General features: G+C 37.8%; 2 protein-coding genes across 3 annotated transcripts; both read left to right on the top strand.

Annotated features, from left to right (window-relative positions):
* The first annotated feature begins 2,103 nt into the window (after positions 1-2,103).
* On the top strand, positions 2,104-7,462 carry EF1a-F2 (elongation factor 1-alpha F2). 2 transcript variants are annotated; one of them, XM_011646135.3, is made up of 5 exons: positions 2,104-2,231; positions 4,042-4,220; positions 4,713-5,321; positions 5,524-5,799; positions 6,024-7,462. In XM_011646135.3, the coding sequence occupies exons 2-5, from the start codon at positions 4,077-4,079 to the stop codon at positions 6,378-6,380; spliced, it is 1,386 nt and encodes a 461-aa protein (XP_011644437.1). In that variant the 5' UTR covers positions 2,104-2,231; positions 4,042-4,076; the 3' UTR covers positions 6,381-7,462. The 2 variants fall into 2 exon arrangements, with proteins under 2 accessions (XP_011644437.1, XP_011644435.1); XM_011646133.3 differs by having other exon boundaries at positions 2,156-2,309.
* Positions 7,463-7,613: 151 nt separating this feature from the next.
* On the top strand, positions 7,614-16,387 carry Rich (guanine nucleotide exchange factor subunit Rich). The gene is made up of 12 exons (XM_011646131.2): positions 7,614-8,892; positions 9,609-9,872; positions 10,033-10,439; positions 10,652-11,279; positions 11,464-11,827; positions 11,923-12,467; positions 12,691-13,180; positions 13,270-13,552; positions 13,884-14,338; positions 14,452-14,611; positions 14,729-14,917; positions 15,245-16,387. The coding sequence occupies exons 1-12, from the start codon at positions 8,758-8,760 to the stop codon at positions 15,573-15,575; spliced, it is 4,251 nt and encodes a 1,416-aa protein (XP_011644433.2). The 5' UTR covers positions 7,614-8,757; the 3' UTR covers positions 15,576-16,387.
* The last annotated feature ends 1,589 nt before the right edge of the window (positions 16,388-17,976 follow it).

Here is a 17,976-nt window from a genome sequence, read left to right as displayed (position 1 = left end):
CTATATATTATAAATATTAATTATAATATAAATACATATACTTTATTTAATGAAGCTTATCTAATTTAGGTCAAAACATTTTTAAATTAATGTAAAATACTTCTTAACTAACTAACTTGTAGCTTATAATGTTTGTTTCTCTATTTGATTTTAACCTTTGAGTCTCGATTTTTACTTTTGTATTTATTTTGAATTGTAATTAACCTTTATTTTATCATTTCAATTAACATTTTACTTTTACAAATTTTTTCGGAAAATTAATTATCTGATCTCTCTGATCTGAGCAAATTCGTAGTTTTAGAACTGAAATTCATCAGCATGAAGATACGAGAAGTTTCGGAATTAATTAAGCCATAGCAATCGCGAAAGTTTGTCGCAAGAGAATGTCATTGTCATTAGGCAGATAGGTAGATGCTTTGTAACATAAAATAGGAATACCGTTAATGCCCCAAGAACGTGATCTCTTTCTTTTACCTTTCACCGTTTATCTCGATGATCGAATTATCGATCGCGTTGATATCTCGTAAATAGAGCGAGCTGAAAACCGTCAAGGTGTATCTTCTCACTCAACATTCAAAGAGATTGACACAAACACCTGACACAAGAATCGACATTGCAGTTCCTTCTCTTCATTTTTTCTTCTACTTTAGATAAAATAAAATTTAAAAGGATCTGTTCCTTCCTCCCCCCCCTCCCTCCTCTTCCCGTTCTCTCTCTTTCTTGTGCTCCCGATAAACGAAAATTTTTAAAATGCAACTATATTGTTTAAGCTTCATTAAAGATGAAAAGTGCAATTATAATGCAATAATGTATTAATAGATAATCGTTCGAAATGAATTTTTCTATGCTTCTCCCGACTTTCTATTAGACTTTCAAATTAACAAGAATTTGCTAAGTCAGTTTTAAAACAATTTACTAACGTTAAGATTCGAAAACAAGTCCCAACCTTTGCAATTCGTTTCGCGTATTTGGAAAATGACACGAAAACGTAACAAAACGAAACAAATAACGGCAATGACAATAATTCGTAATTTTATTTATAATTAACGATGAGTTCGCATTTATTTCTAATTTAAAACATAAACGATATTAATCACTTGAACTTACAGTTTTTAGCATAAAAAATATAAATAATTAACAGTCTCAAGAGTTCAATCAAATTCGAATTAAATCTAATCGACGATAAACTTGTCAAATCACCTCTGTTTTAACGTAAATAAAATAATTGATATTTTGCTGCATAATAGACAAGAAGAGAGATCAAAGTAGATACAACAAATTATAGTTACAGTTTAGAGTTTAACAACGAACAATTCGACTTGTTGTCTTACATTTATTTTAATCAGTATAGATTAACTTTAATCTCGGTTTACTCTTTATCTTTTCGTAATTCCTAAAATTAAAAAGATAAAAAGGAGTAAAGTTATCAAACCGAGATTAAAGGTCTATCTAAAATAAATCTATATTGAAATGGATATTAATCCACAGCGATGTCGAATGCAGAATTATAAAGATGCAAGAGCCTGAAGGGCGAACAGGAGCCGCATGCGGCACGTCAAAGGGCGGTGCACTCTCGCTCATGAATCGAAAGAGAAGCTTGACGATCGCGCCATTGCGCACCGATCGTTGCATCGACATTAAATGCTTCGTGATTCGGGGTCGCAACGTTGAACCAGACATCGCGCATAAATGCATATTCGATGCATTGCGAGCGCCCTGCCTCGTTTGCATCTTCGTTCATCCTTGTCCTTCTTTTTCCCCTCTCTCACTCTCTCTCTCTCTCTCTCTCTCTCTCTCTCTTTCCAACCTCGTCACACGCACGCACACATGCGCACGTGTATCCTAGAAGCGCGCGTACACGCGTCACACGCGAGCCCGGTCATGTCGATGTGTGCGTGCGGGCTGCGTAACGGTAGCCTCGAACCCAGACGCCTTTGACGACGACGGTGCCGAGGGGACAAATACTGATTTGTCTAGAATCGAGAATCTAGAAACGCGGGAGATTAGATATCTCGAATTATACGAAAGAGAAACGTAATCTGTAAATCTATCGCCGCGAATTCACGTACTTTAGCGCGCGGCATCGGGTAAAACGGAGTCGAGTACCACGGCGGTACGAGTGGCGGCGCTGACGTCGCCGCGGCGGCAGCGCTGGGCGCGAGGCTACGGCGAAGAATCCGTATGCGCATGTCACTTCACGGCACGGTCTCTTTCTGTCGTGGCACTTGGAGGTGAGTGGTTGCTTGTGTTTCGCGCACCGGGCCGCTATCCGACGAATCTCATACCGAGGATAAAGCATCGGACGACAGGTACGGGATAGAACAACTGCCGAGGCTACGGCGTGCTGTGTTGTGCAAATAGTTTCTCGATCTCGTCGCGGCTTTTCGCGAGAATCCTTTCCGACATGATAAAGTGCCGCATGGCCGGTCGGTCGGTCGTGCCTTTTTCCATTCGTACGTCCGTCCGTCCGTCTGTCCGTTCCCGCCGGCTGTTAGAACGCGCGTATATATCGGCGTGCCTGCGACGGGAATTGTCCCGTCTCGAGGGGCTCATCCTCGGGCGCGGGGACGGGATCCTGGATGAACGCTAAAGAAACGCCGGTTACGAGCCGGCGACGGACGCGTCCGAGGTCGCCGAGACGAGCAGCAGACCGGATGCGCTATGGCGGCCGCGCTTGTCAGAACGCTGGAACTCGTGGCGCGTGTTCTCCATTCTTCATTTCCTCGGAAGAGAGTTCTGCGCGCCGATTGGCGATTCTCGCTTGCACGTCTTTTTTTTTCTTTTTTTTTTTTAGACGACGAAAAGTAGCGATTTTTCCGGCAGAACGCATCTGGCTACGGCGAGACCTAGCAAACCGGAAACGCGAGGTTAAAGGTGCTCTGTCTCTCTCCGTCTCTACCTCCCTCTCTTTCTTGGAGAGCCGTGAGTCCGCTCGGAGGCCGTGTGCAACGCACGACGGTTTCTGGAATGTACGAGATCGATTTTTGAAACTATCGGGAAGATTACGAGGGCTCTCCGCGTAGGAGTTTGCCGGTATCGGCGTTTCTCCGGAGCCGGTTAAGTCAATTTCGGAAAAACCAACTTCGAGTACCATCCATCTCCAAAAAACCGTACATAAATCGGAATTCACGGTCTGGAGAAAAATCATATGCGATTAATTGTAAGAAAAAAAAAAAAGAACAAGCCGAGGAATCTCGGTCGATCTCGAGTCTCTTGTCGATAGATAATTGACGTGTGGAGAGAAAGAAACTGGGCGTTATCTCAATTCGCGCAGAGATGGCGGAGGACTGTTCCGAGAAACGGTCTGTCGCGATCAACGGACTCGAAACGATCAGTTTCGTGTGAACGGCGATAATCTCGTAATTCCATCTCGCTCCTCGCAACTTGGAGGATCGACTGTAATTGGTATCCGGAGTCACCGAGCTTCTCCGTAATTTTCCACGCACGGTTGCGAACCGCGAAGGATATAGCATATTTATTGGCCACCTGATCGGCGACCGCCACGTTTTCGTCGTTAATCGAATGCGAATCTCAATCCATTCGGACAATGACGAGTCGCAACAAGGGAAAGGGAAATGGGGAAAAAAGTAATCCGTAACGTGGCATCGTACACGATGCCGAGCGTCGCAAAAATCGTGGCAACAGCGCGCCGCTCCTCCTCATCATTTACAAAATGGCTGCCGGCTGCCATTCTCGAATATTCACGTTCGGCCACGTGGACGGCGGACAAAGACCGTCGAGATGCCCCGAACGTTCCGATCGGATTCGCGCGCTCGAAATGCCTTCGGAAATCGTTGCGACATCTTGCGCAACGCGCGGCCGGCGTGACGATCCTGAAGCGCGAATCACGGGAGAGATGATTCGTCGTGGAGCATTCGTGTTCCATATTGCGTGCCGCGATTATCGATTAAATCGGTATGAATTGTTGGATAGTTAATCAATGCTCGAATTCAATTATTGCATATATAATGCGATAATAATAAAAAAAAAATTTATTCTTTCGCTTTTGCACTTTGTTTTAAGCTATGCCTTTGTTTTCAGAGTACTAGAGAACTAGTATTACTTAAAACTACAAAATGGGTAAAGAGAAGATTCACATTAACATCGTCGTTATTGGACACGTCGATTCCGGCAAGTCCACCACCACTGGTCATTTGATCTACAAATGTGGTGGTATCGACAAGCGTACTATTGAAAAGTTCGAGAAGGAAGCCCAGGAGGTAATGTATTTTGCTGTGCAACAAAAGCGTACGTTATATAGCACTCGATATTATTAATGTTGCTAATAGTGTTAATTCATAACATGATTCATATGACAATGATGATACATTTCTTTCTCATTCGCGGTTTCCACCCGAGGATTAGCTTCCTTTGACGGCCGAGAATGTCTGAATGTCATTTCAAAATTTTTTTAATAATCAGAGTAATTATTTCCTGAAAAAGTTTTTTCCTTCTCTTTAAAATAAAAAAATACAAAATTTTAGGAATTGTCAAGAAATTTTAAATTTATTTTTTAAATGTAGATAATGTTGCTAATCAATCATGAAAAGTCTTTAATTTTACCTGGAAATTTTAAACGAAAGTATCTAGAAAATCTGAGAATTTTTTTACATATTTAAATAGACGTTCTAATGATATTAAAATGTTAAAGTATATCCAATAACGAAAAAAAAAATAAATGTAAGAATGAATTAATAAAATTGTTTTTTTAGATGGGCAAAGGTTCCTTCAAGTATGCCTGGGTATTGGATAAACTCAAGGCCGAGCGTGAGCGTGGTATCACCATCGATATCGCCTTGTGGAAATTCGAAACTTCTAAGTACTATGTAACCATCATTGATGCCCCTGGACATAGAGACTTTATCAAAAACATGATCACCGGTACCTCGCAAGCCGACTGCGCAGTGCTGATTGTTGCCGCTGGTACTGGTGAATTCGAGGCCGGTATCTCGAAAAATGGTCAGACTCGCGAGCATGCCCTTCTTGCTTTCACCCTCGGCGTCAAACAATTGATCGTCGGAGTTAACAAGATGGATTCCACTGAGCCCCCGTATTCCGAGACCCGATTCGAAGAAATCAAGAAGGAAGTCTCGTCATACATCAAGAAAATCGGTTATAACCCGGCCGCTGTAGCGTTTGTACCTATCTCTGGCTGGCATGGAGACAACATGTTGGAGGTATCCTCCAAGATGCCATGGTTCAAGGGATGGACTGTAGAACGTAAGGAGGGCAAGGCTGAAGGTAAATGCCTTATTGAAGCTCTCGATGCCATCCTGCCGCCTACTAGGCCAACCGACAAGGCTCTTCGTCTTCCCCTTCAGGTAACATCCAATCTTTTTGCTGTCGTGATTCTTTTCATGCAAATAATTTTACGTGATGATATTTTTGTAACATCATTCGCGGTTTCCACCGGAGGATTTTCAATCCGTTGATGGCAAGAGTTCGTCTGATTCTACGAGATATTAAATGAGTTATTAACTTTATTAGATTGAAATAATAATGTTCTCTTATTTATAATTGCAGGACGTATACAAGATTGGTGGTATCGGAACAGTACCCGTCGGTCGTGTCGAGACCGGTGTACTGAAACCCGGTATGGTCGTTACCTTTGCACCCGCTGGGTTGACCACTGAAGTTAAATCCGTCGAGATGCATCACGAAGCTCTTCAAGAGGCAGTGCCTGGTGACAATGTTGGTTTCAACGTTAAGAACGTGTCTGTTAAGGAATTACGTCGTGGATACGTTGCCGGAGATTCCAAAAACAATCCGCCCAAGGGTGCCGCTGACTTCACCGCACAGGTATACTCGTTATACTTGATTATCCTAGTTTTATTATTCTCTTGGACACAATGATGAAAAAAGTAATATATTTCATTCGTGGTTTCCACCAGAAGGTTTCTTATGATGGCTGAATACGTCTGAGTGTCTTGATTTAAATATTAAATTTAAATTCTATTAACTTTCTAAAATATTATTACGTGAATTATGAACATATGATTAACATAATTATCCGTTTGATATAGGTCATCGTGCTCAATCACCCCGGTCAAATTAGCAACGGATATACGCCCGTACTGGATTGCCATACTGCCCACATCGCTTGCAAATTCGCTGAAATTAAAGAGAAGTGCGATCGCCGTACCGGCAAGACCACCGAAGAAAACCCGAAGGCCATCAAGTCTGGCGATGCCGCCATCGTTACCCTGGTGCCCAGCAAGCCTATGTGCGTAGAGGCTTTCCAGGAGTTCCCACCCCTGGGACGTTTCGCTGTCCGTGACATGCGTCAGACGGTAGCTGTCGGCGTCATCAAGGCCGTCACCTTTAAGGATCAAGCGGGCAAAGTCACTAAGGCCGCCGAAAAAGCCCAGAAGAAGAAATAACTATTGTAATAGTTTCCGTGCATACACCGATAGTTTTCGTGCGAATATGCCGCCGGGTGGGCACTGGCATACATCAGCCGACGTAGCTCACCCTCCCTCCTCGTACGATTCATGGGAGACGAATTTTACAGCATCACCGCCATCAGTAGCAGAGCTTCCTGTACAGCTGCGAACTTCCGAAAATGAGAAAATGATGCAGTCGCGAAGATTGGTTCTTCGCACGTGCGAGGTTTTGCGATTACCGCACTTCCTCGGCGTACGGACATTTCGTTTGTCGAAACGGCTACTCCGTCACTTTTTCCACCGTAAAGAGTTTCGTAGGAAAGGAAATGCAGCTCGGCAGGATGATGTCTACCGAAGAGACGACGCATGTTATTTTCATCTCGCAGGAGTACGCGAGGAGGGAGAGCGAACTTCGCGCGAGCTATCTAAAGAAAAAAAAGCGTACACCTACCAACTTTCATAACATCAACATAATTTAGCGCGGCTTAATTATATATTTTCTAATTACTATACGGAAATAAATTCTGTATATATTCGATACTCGAGAAGAGACATGTCATTATTACTCTTCGACATCTTTTAAAAAAAACGCCTCATTTGTCGCTCTAACATCTACGGTAGCTATACGATTTGACCAGAAGTAAAATGAAATACATCTCGCGGCGATGTCAGTATCCTTTTGTCTTCTTGGTAGTTTTTTTTTTTTTTTTATATTAATCTCGTTCAAACTAACTCAGAAAGCTTAGAATAGAGAAAAAACAACGGTAGTAAGCCTTGACAAAGATAGATTTTGTTGGGATATGGGACCTGCTGTTTTCTCTAATTATCTTTCTATTCGATTATAGATAAGACATTCAAGTATTCTGAAGAGAAAGAAAGAAAAACTTTTCTACGAAATATTCTTTTTATTGAGTAACGTGAAACAAGAAGTGCGTGCACAAGAAAATGACACAATGACTCGGCATCCTTCACCTTCTCGCGATTCTATAAAACGACATTGGTTAACCATTTTCTGTACATACATATAAATACCAGCGATGACGAGTAAGAGCGAAAATAAAGAAGCTGCGGAAACGAGAGATGCCGGTGATTCACTATCACCAATTCATTTCCTAATTTTCCTTTAAATGTTACATCGGCATTTCTACAAAGAGAAACAGATAAATATATTCCAAAAACAATAGGCGTAATTTATTTAGTAGCATGTATGAAACTCGCGATGGAAAATAGAACGGAAATTTTTTTTAATTGCAATGTACAATAAACAAAATAGAAATTAATAAGAAGTAGCAATTAACCAATGTTTCAATCCTGAAAATTTTTATGTACAAGAATGCAAATCTAAACTTTCAAAAATTAAATGGAATAACTTTGTTTTACTCCAAGATTTCCTAAATTTCAAATCCAGAAATGAACAGAAGTCTTAAATTCCAAAAAAAGAATGAAATAACTATCAGAAGAATATGATGATCAGACTAGAATTTATGAGCGTTTTAAAAATTTCTAGTTTTAAATGTAAAGATTACGCCAGAAAATATTGACAAATTGGGGATTATGATCAGATGATAACATGATAGAATCAAAATATCAAAAGTTAGGAATACAAAAAAAAATGGTTTGGAAATTCAGCAGACGGAAGTTGAAAGTGACCATTCCGGCGTTTTTCATGGGACCATCGAACTATTCACCAATATCCATTTTTAAATTTGCGACTCGTTAAATTTTCAAGTTTTTTAAAATAAATACTTCATAGTGATGAAAATAGCACCAACCACGTTAAAGAAATTTATATTAATTCATAAAGATTAATCATGTTACATTCACGAAGTGCACGGAACAGAATCACGAAATTGTGGACTTATCTGTATTATCTCCCGAATAATTTTTGCGAACATGGTTATGTAGCTCGACGTCCACGTGGACATGTGGCGTATCACCTAGCGATTATATCAAAATTATGACCGTGCCCACTCTCAGACTTCTCTCTGCTCATAGCGAGACGAATGGGATCGCAATCGGTATGCCAGCATGAGCGTTCGAGTACGCAGGTCCAAACGTGATTCAATGTATCGAAACGTTCATGAGCATACGTGTCTCTCCGGGCGTCGGGAAGAGAAACAGAAAGGAAAAAGAATTGATGGAAGGTACAGGAGGCACAGCCGAGAGAAATCGATCCGTTGATCACGTTGCGTTACTTTGCAACGTACATTGTCCCGACCAGCCGCATCCCAGTTGTTGCCATCGAGTTCACCCGAGTTCTGCTATGTCGAGGTTAGGGACTGTTTACCTGTCAAACTTGCGACGTCGGGGGGAAACGTAGGCGAAACATGAGAGAGATCTGAGGACGGAGTGACGGGACGCTCGCGCGGAGATCATGTTTTTCCCCGTAGGATGGCCGCGGGTTCTCAACACCTGCGAGCAGGGCAGGATAAACGCGGTGGTGTGCAACAGAGACAAAATCATGTTCGCCGTCCTCACCGCGGATGCCCTCGTCATCTGGTACTGCAAGGCACGTAATCAAGGCCAAGAGCAATATGCCTTGATTCATCCAAGTCATAATACCGCAAACTTTACTAACCGAGATTTTATTAATGCTAATAGGATTAGATACCTTTTGTATGATTTTCTAGATTGTAGATGATATTTTGTACATGGCAAGAATATAAAATTTTATAATCTGTACTGCCAGTATAAATTTCAATATGATTATCTAGTAAACTTATTCTATACATAGCTTTCTGAAAACAAATTTTATAATATATGCTATAAATTTTGATTGGCGCAATGCTAGCAAAAATATAACAGAATCTGCTGATAAAGTATATGATGACAGAAGTTGAGCAGAGTCTACTATTTCATATTTTGAATATTTAAAGAACAAAAATAATAGTTTGTAAACAGTAAGACTTTAGCAATAAACAAGTTGAGGATTATAGAGAAACATAGAATTATTTAAAAATTCTTAATTTACTTACTGCTTAAATTTCATTACTTATATTTCTCTATAATATTAGCCTAACAAGTCTTACTCGATTCTTGCTGAGATTCTGAAAATAAAAATTTAATGCATAGTTGATTTAAATTTGTCATAATATTCTACTTTTTAAAATATATACTTTAATTCTTTATATCTTTTAATTATATCTTGTACATGTGTCAAACTTCTTTTTATAGTTTCTTATGTTTTTATATTCAGTAATTTTTAAAGTACAATTTATATTGCAGCCTTGTGTACCAATTGTATTTAGCAGACGGTCTACGAATTCTTTATTACAACACGGTGAGAATGTCTTGGTACAATGGAGACCAGATTCGAGTATGCTGGTTATTGCAACGTCAGACAGTTATCTATTGTTCTACCGACTCTCGGACAACAGTGCAGAGAGTCGGGGACTTTATGAGCAACGAGATTCACCAGTTACCAGCTTAAAACGGGATAGTGCAGAATTATTTATTAAAGAAGTCATTCCATCCCTCGTTCTAAGCTTCGTAAGTTCCTTAATAATTTTTCATTGCCAAGCACTATGAAATCAACGATAAAAAAAAAGTAAAAAGAAAATTTAATTGCAACTTATTAGCTGATTGATTAAATCATCTGGTTCCTCGACATTGCAAATGGCAATTAAATTTTTTTTCGCTTGTTTTACAGGAAAAGTCGGCTTGGATCGATGGTGGGATCAGTTCGTTAGTTTGTATACGAGACGAGCTTATGATAGCGACCAAAACTAGCCATGTGGTGCGCCATAAATGGGATGGCACTATGAATCGCGATTACTCTTTAGATTTGAGACGTATACCGTTCAGTATTGACCAGCAGATTTCTACAGTGGCTGTACCACTTACGGAGAACAACATTTACGTTACTGATATTGAATATTCGCCTCTCGTTGGGGGTTTTGCTATTGTGCTTAACAATGGCAAGGCTGCGTTTCTCACTGCTCAATCTTTGAAATTTGATCCTAATCAAGTGCAGGGAATTTGGGCTCAGGATGTGGATGATGCTACTTGTGCCGCTGTTAATCATAAATATCGATTAATTGCCATCGGTAGGCAAAAGTAAGTCAATTTCACAGTACCGTTCTTGAATTTATAAATGTCAATTTCTTTAATCAACAAAATTTAATATAATTTTTTGAGATTATTTAATTCAAATTAATACATAAAATGATATTTTTAAATTTACATACATATATGGCTTATTATAAAACGCAATTATAATTTTTATATCTGCAAGATATTGTTTATGCTTCAAATACTTTAATTTGCAGCTCTGAAGGCGTCGTTTATTATGTCGATGAAACAACCGGCGGTTTAGAAATGTCGCATACTCTGAGTCTATCTTCCAAAGATTATCCAGGTCGACCAGGTAGCGTTAAGTGTCTTAGATGGACGCCCGACAGTTGCGCTATTGCTCTGGCTTGGGAAGGCGGCGGCTTGGCACTGTGGAGTACCTTTGGCGCTTTGTTGCTTTGTAGTTTGAAGTGGGATTACGGCCTACGCGTGGATCTGATGCATGATAATCCTTTGCATATCCATACAATGGAATGGTCTGCAGAGGGTTATCAGTTATGGATGCTACGAGAATCTCCAGGATCTCTGATTACCAACGAAAATGGTAACAAAGCGACCAATTTAAGTCGCTCTCTCATCCAATTGGATTTCGCTAAAAGTCCTCTGACCATTAACCCGTGCATGGGCCATCACGGACATCTGTATCTTCAAGGCGAGGATAGACTGTATTTAAATTTAGGTGCTGGACTATCTTCGACAGCTTCGGGTTTTCATCTTACCCCCGAAATGCCCAATGATAGTATGCTTCAGACACTCGCTGGCTGTAAACAGTGGCTCGTTGTGCCTATTCCGACTGCGTACAGTGGTTCTAATTGGCCAATTCGGGTATATATAATATATAATAGTACCACATTTTCGATTTTGTTAATTGTGTAGCAGTGCAAATAATTTTATTGATTACATATTATATAAAAAAGATTTTATAAACCTTTTCCATTTTTCCATAATCCAAATATTTTTGTATACTATGTGTTGATTATGTATACCATGAATATATTCATATTTACAGTATACTGCAATAGACAGCGAGGGTATGAGTCTTGCAGTAGCCGGTCGAACAGGGTTAGCACATTATTCGCTACCCTCGAGAAAATGGAAGTTGTTTGGCAACGAGAGCCAAGAACGGGACTTTATAGTAACTGGTGGACTGCTATGGCATAAAGGATATCTGATAGCTAGCAGTTATTCTATATTAGACGATAAAGATGAGATTAGAATTTATCCTCGCGATACTCGGCTTGATAATAATTACGTTAAGAGCGTCAGGATGCCCTCGCAGGTGTTACTATTGAATACGATGAAAGACAGACTTTTAACTTTCTGTGCCAATGCTCAAATTAGTATTTACGATATGGTGTTGCAAAATAATGTGGGTAAGTAATAAAATTTCTTGCTTTTACACGTGAAGTCGATTTTAAAAAATTTTAATCAGACTTTATTAAATGAAATGACTGTGTTATTATTTTAGAAGCTGGCGGTATCGAGTTAACGAGAATACAAACCGTGGACATTAGTGGTCTGTGCGTACATCCCGCTTGCGTGGTTAGCACCACGTTGACGTCGATTCGCGCGGAGACTGCTGGTAGTCACCCTCATCCTGAGAGTCTTTTATTGAACGTATCTGGACGTCTTCTTATGGTCCAACGTGAACATTGTACCGATAATTCAGAAGTTCTCTTTACTTGTGGTGCACCGACGGTATTAGCATCCTATGTCGAAAATGTTTGGGTGCCGTCGCGCTCAAGAAGGGACAAGCCACACTTAACCGAGGCTCTATGGTTGTTCTGTGGAGCTCACGGCATGCGAGTTTGGTTGCCGTTATTTCGTAATCATCAAGAGAAAGCACATGCCTTTATGAGCAAGCGGATAATGCTACCATTTCATCTGCGCATTTATCCATTGGCAATTCTCTTCGAGGATGCGATTCTACTCGGAGCCGAAAACGATACCGTGCTGTTCACATCGGATACTAACTCACCCTTTTCACTGCCCTTCAATTTATTGGAACTTACGGTATTTTGTTTCTAAATTTAGATAAATATAAATAAGTTTAATAGTATATAATATAATATATTAGTTAAAGTGATATTGCTATTTTTTAAGAATTTATTAGCTAAATATTTTATCTTAAGAATCGCGAAATAATTTCTAGAATATAAGAATTTTATTGTTCTATTTTTATTATCTCTAATTATGTCGCTCAAATATAAGCATAACATAAGACTTTATATTCTAGAGTCAAGTGTATCTACATCAAATTCTACGTCAGCTAATACACCGAAACTTGGGTTATCATGCATGGGAAATAGCGCGTTCGTGCTCCGCATTGCCGTACTTCCCGCATTCGCTAGAACTACTGCTTCACGAAGTTCTCGAAGAGGAAGCGACAAGCAAGGACCCTATTCCGGATGCTCAATTGCCGTCCGTCGTGGAGTTTATCCGCGAATTTCCCGGTGTTTGGGCCAGAGCTGTCGTGCAATGCGCTCGCAAGACCGAAATCGCACTTTGGCCGTATCTGTTTTCCGTTGCCGGTCCACCAAAGAAGCTGTTACAAGATTGTTTGCAACGTCAGCAACTTGATACCGCCGCCAGTTATCTGATAATTTTACAAAATTTAGAACCATCTTCTGTTAGCAGACAGCATGCTACATTATTGTTAGACGCAGCACTGGAGCAAGGTAGATGGGAACTATCGAGGGATCTTGTGAGATTCCTCAGAGCGATAGGTAAATATTCCTACAGATTATATTATCTTTATAATGTAAATAATTTTATATGTATTTATAAAATTAATAAACTATTTTTATAAATTTAGATCCAAATGACGTGGAGTCACCACGTACATCGTGGAGTGGCAGTGCTAAACTGGTAGGTCCTCCCCAAACACCACCTGTTTCTCCACATGAGGATGACTTGTCCTTAGTTTTGGGTACTATGCAAGTTTCGAGGAGTCGCAGTTATAGTACCACAGTTACGCCTAAAGTGCAATCCGATAAAGACGTCGCGCCGTCTTCTATGCTCGAGAAAACCCGGAACGTCGTTATGAGGCGAAAGAAATCGGTACCGACAGTGAAAACTAGTGAGAAAACTGAAAATAAGTAAATATTCCGTTTTATACCTTATTCAAAGGCAAATGATATTTCAAAGTTATATTATAAGAATATGTAATATTTGAAACTCAGAATTAAAAACAATATTTATTCTTATAAATTTTAAAGTTACAAAATTTATATTTTTTGACTTAATTGTACAACAATTATAAATATTTCTTCTCTGAAAATATCTTTATTATAAATTTTTGTCATCTAATTTTTTATTTATATTAAATAATTACATATAGTGTATATTTATATATATAACATTAATTGTTAGCAGGACAATCTTTTTTCATAGCTTTTGATAGAACTAATTAAACTTGAATTTTTTCAGGGAAGGATCGGCAGAAGAATTTTTCATTGATGTCATTTTACAACGTCATGCCCGACGGCTGCTTTCAGCTCGCCGTCTAACCGATTTAGGTAGATTCGCGGCACGTCTCGATTTCCATCTAGTAACGTGGTTTGCTCGAGAACGTGATAGAGCAGCAAAAATCGACGATTACGTGGCCACTTTGAAAGCAGTCCATGAAGACTTTGCATTTCCATATCCGACACTTTCGTTGCCAACGCTGCAGAAATTTCGAAGATCAAGTCTCACCTCTCTGCATTCCATAATATCCGATGATGAAACTTTGTCCCCGAACTTGGTCGTTGATGTACCTGACAGCGGATACACTAGTCTTCCAAGCGGTAGACCACCGTATACGACGTTGGTCTCACCTGTCGCCAGCTTAGAAACCCAATTTCCAACTGCGGAAGCCAAATTAACGCCGAATCTGATAAATGGTAAGCAATATTCTTCAACATTTTTTTAACAAGCTGCAAGTCTTTAAATTTATGTAAATAGTGAAAAATCTTTGTGCACAGATAATTTTTCTATATATGATTTGTTATCACAGATGCCAACAGTGTTCTCAGTGATACTAGTACAATCTGGAGAGATGATGCAGAATCCATAGTTGGCTCTGTGTGCTGGGTTTCAGAAACAGTGGGACCCACAGAAGCAAATCCAAACTCATCAACTTCCGCGCCAATTGGTCGAGCGGAAGTACAACTTAGGTACGAATATATGTAAATTTTAACAGAATTAAGTTAGTTCTAACAAAATTAGCTATGAATTTCCAAGATAAAAAAATTATAATTGTATGTCTTATGATTATTTTTAAACTTTTACAGATATTTACTACAATTATTTCTTGAAGGCAGTTGTTTAGGATGGGCTGCAGTAGTAGCTACTGTCCTTCGAGATGCGGCGGCAATGGCTAGAACTATCAGAACGGCACATGCACCGATGCAAACTTTTGACTCTATAATTAATCTAAGAGATGGATTACTCACATTGACAAAGTGGTCTCATTCAGAATGGTACATTTTATTATGTATATACCATTAATAATATATTACTATGTATATTTTTGCAATATGTATATATATATAATTTTTTAAATATTGGGAATTAAAAATCTTAGTATTTACTTTAATAAACTAAAAATTTGTTTCTTTTTTGTGAAGATATTTTTTTAAATTTTTAATGTGATTAGTGGTGATTAGGTTTATGAAGTTTAAATTTTTGTTAGAAAATATCGATAATTAATATATTTATATATGTGCAATATTAAATCTTAGAGTTAAAAAATTAATTATAATTTCGATTATCCAATTATAAATATTGGCTGCGTAATTTGATTTTAGTTTGGGATATCGTCCCTTCATGTCCAACATTCAAAGCCAGATATCGTTGTTGAATAGACTGGTGATTATTAAACAACAACAGGAACAAGAACAGATACCGGAAAGCCCTTCACCGAGCCCAGCTCCGTCTGCCGGTAGTAATCAACGTGGTACTCTCTCTCGCTCGAGACATTCTTCAATTAGTCATGCTTCCAATACGGCTCCACTTGAAGAAGAACGCTCGCACGAATCACTCTTGACCGTCGAGGAATCAGCGTTTCATGGAAGTTACAATAATAATCTCAACGTCACGGAGGACACATCGTCGCAGAGCGCTTGCACAATCTCTTAAGGATGCTTTGTAAAGCTCCGAAAACTAAGGCTGTCCACTTCACCGTGTATTTTATACATACCAATGAATTGTTTTCATTTAAGCCGAAGTTTTATGAAAGATATATTACTCGATTTCACGCACGTAAAGATCCCGTATATCATATAATTATTTCAAAGAGATTTTATTTTAACTTTAATTAAAAAAGGCCTTGATTGTCCTAATATTGAGGATAATTTTTGTAAAGTTCTATAAAAAATTTATATGAACATCCTCCCTTTAATGTAGGTTGTTCCAGAAGTCCTTATAATTCGAAGAAATCTTGGAAATTTGTACATAACATTTTGGAATATCTTTTTATTACCTTTACATCGAAGTTTTTGAAGTACAGGGTGAGACATGTGTGAAGATAAATAATTCATATATATATATATATAAATATATATATATAAATATATATATAAATATATATATAAGCATTTATAATATTATTGTTAAAATATACGCTGCGCCGCGGAAAATGAAACTCGAATGTGACGTACGAAGTCGCCAAAGCCAACAACAAGTCTCCAATAATTCTACCGCTGAGCATGAAAGCACATGTATGAAATACACATTGGCTCATTCATTAATTATGAGCAATAGGAAATAGCAATAAACAGCGGTTCGAAGAAGAAACAGCATTAAATCAAAATTGGCGCAACAAGAGGTCTGATTATTATGATAATTATATAATACATATACATATAAAGCGATGAAAATTATTAATAAGCTATTTATACATATTGTAACATAGATGATCATATAAGAACATGTTATATTTTCTCATAAAACTTTTCGTGTAATTATTTATTAGGTATTAAGAGATGTATATTTGTCAAATTGATTTATATAAAATACTTCTTAGTTATACGTAATATTTTAGGAGAGATAATCGAAATCAATAGAACAAGAAAGTGATGTATAATCAAGAATTATTTTATATAAGACGTCAAGAATAGAAATATTATTTTTCGGAAGAACATAAATATTAAAATTTTTTTTTGTAATTAATCGCACATTTTGAAAAAGATAAAGAACATACTGATACGACACGTAATTTATATTGATCAATTCGATAGAGAATTTTGAATTTTATAAGACCCGAATTAGATCTAGCCAGAGATTAATGATGAAGCTTATCGATTTGAATGTTTTTTTTTTTGCTATTTCTTTTAAAGATTGACTTTACTTCACAGCTTCTATCGTTTAATAAGTTCATAACTAATCATATCAAATAAACGATGAGTTATTGGCGTTTAAGCTCCATTAATTGAATCTTTAAATTCGATTCTATTTGCTATTGCCATATCAATGTTATCTTGCATTCCGACACGTCTTTACGGAGAACGTTTACCTCGCAACTGTTTTACATGTTCAACGTGATATTTCCTCCATTCGGAACGTCGGCTGTCCTTTAAAAATATCGATTACTCAGAATGGGGGGATGAGGAAAATCCACTTTTATCCTATAACATACGTAATTAGAGAAAGGTATTGCGTCACGTTGTTGATACATTGATAGTGTTCTCCATTAAATTGTCATTTCCCAATCTGAGTTTTTTTATAAAGCCGATCTGCGAAGCTCTACGTTTGTTACAATCTCGGATTAATGTCAATCGCATTCATAGTTGCGAAAACGAGTTTGTCATGTCACCGAAATGAGGAAAATGATCGTTCCGTGGAAAAGAAAAGAAGAACGTAAACTTGTGTCAAAGATAAGAATGCAAACATTTTCGCGAGATTTGCGTTCTTGAAGATTCTCACACAGAAACACATTCGCAAAACAACGAGAACTTGCTTTCTCGAATTACAAATATTTGAACAAATATTTTTTAAAAAATCACGCTGAGTAAACCGGAATAAAAATAATGAAGACCATAAAAATCGCAAATAGTAACATAATGAAGAATTAAAATCATTCATGATCGGTGTTCTACGCCATTTTTATTCATTTTTTTTTATAACAAATCTACTTGCAGTTCTACAAAACAGTAATTATATATTCTTTTATTATGAAATGATTGTTATTAATTAAAATATCTGATCTAAATTTTTTTGCAATCTATCTGAATATAATGAAGAAATTAATAATAATTTACAATAATTCAATTTACAATAATAAAATTAATAAAATATCGTGGATTTTAATTATCTTCATGATTTCGAAAATCACAATAAAAATTCGCGTTTCATGTTCACAAATTGAATTTGTTCTATCATGATATCTTATCTATTCTGCGTTTGCGTAATTATATTTAATAAAATTATAATTAATATTAATAATAATATTTTAAATAAATTTAAAATGATTTTTTTTTTACTAGATATAATTATTTTATTCTTTCATTTATTTTATTATTATATTAATAACTACACAGGG

The sequence above is a fragment of the Pogonomyrmex barbatus genome, unplaced genomic scaffold, assembly GCF_055798465.1.
Source record: "Pogonomyrmex barbatus isolate J1 unplaced genomic scaffold, ASM5579846v1 scaffold18, whole genome shotgun sequence".
NCBI lineage: Eukaryota > Metazoa > Arthropoda > Insecta > Hymenoptera > Formicidae > Pogonomyrmex > Pogonomyrmex barbatus.
The sequence above is the reverse complement of the archived record's forward strand: the minus strand, read 5'-3'. Positions and strand labels throughout refer to the sequence as shown.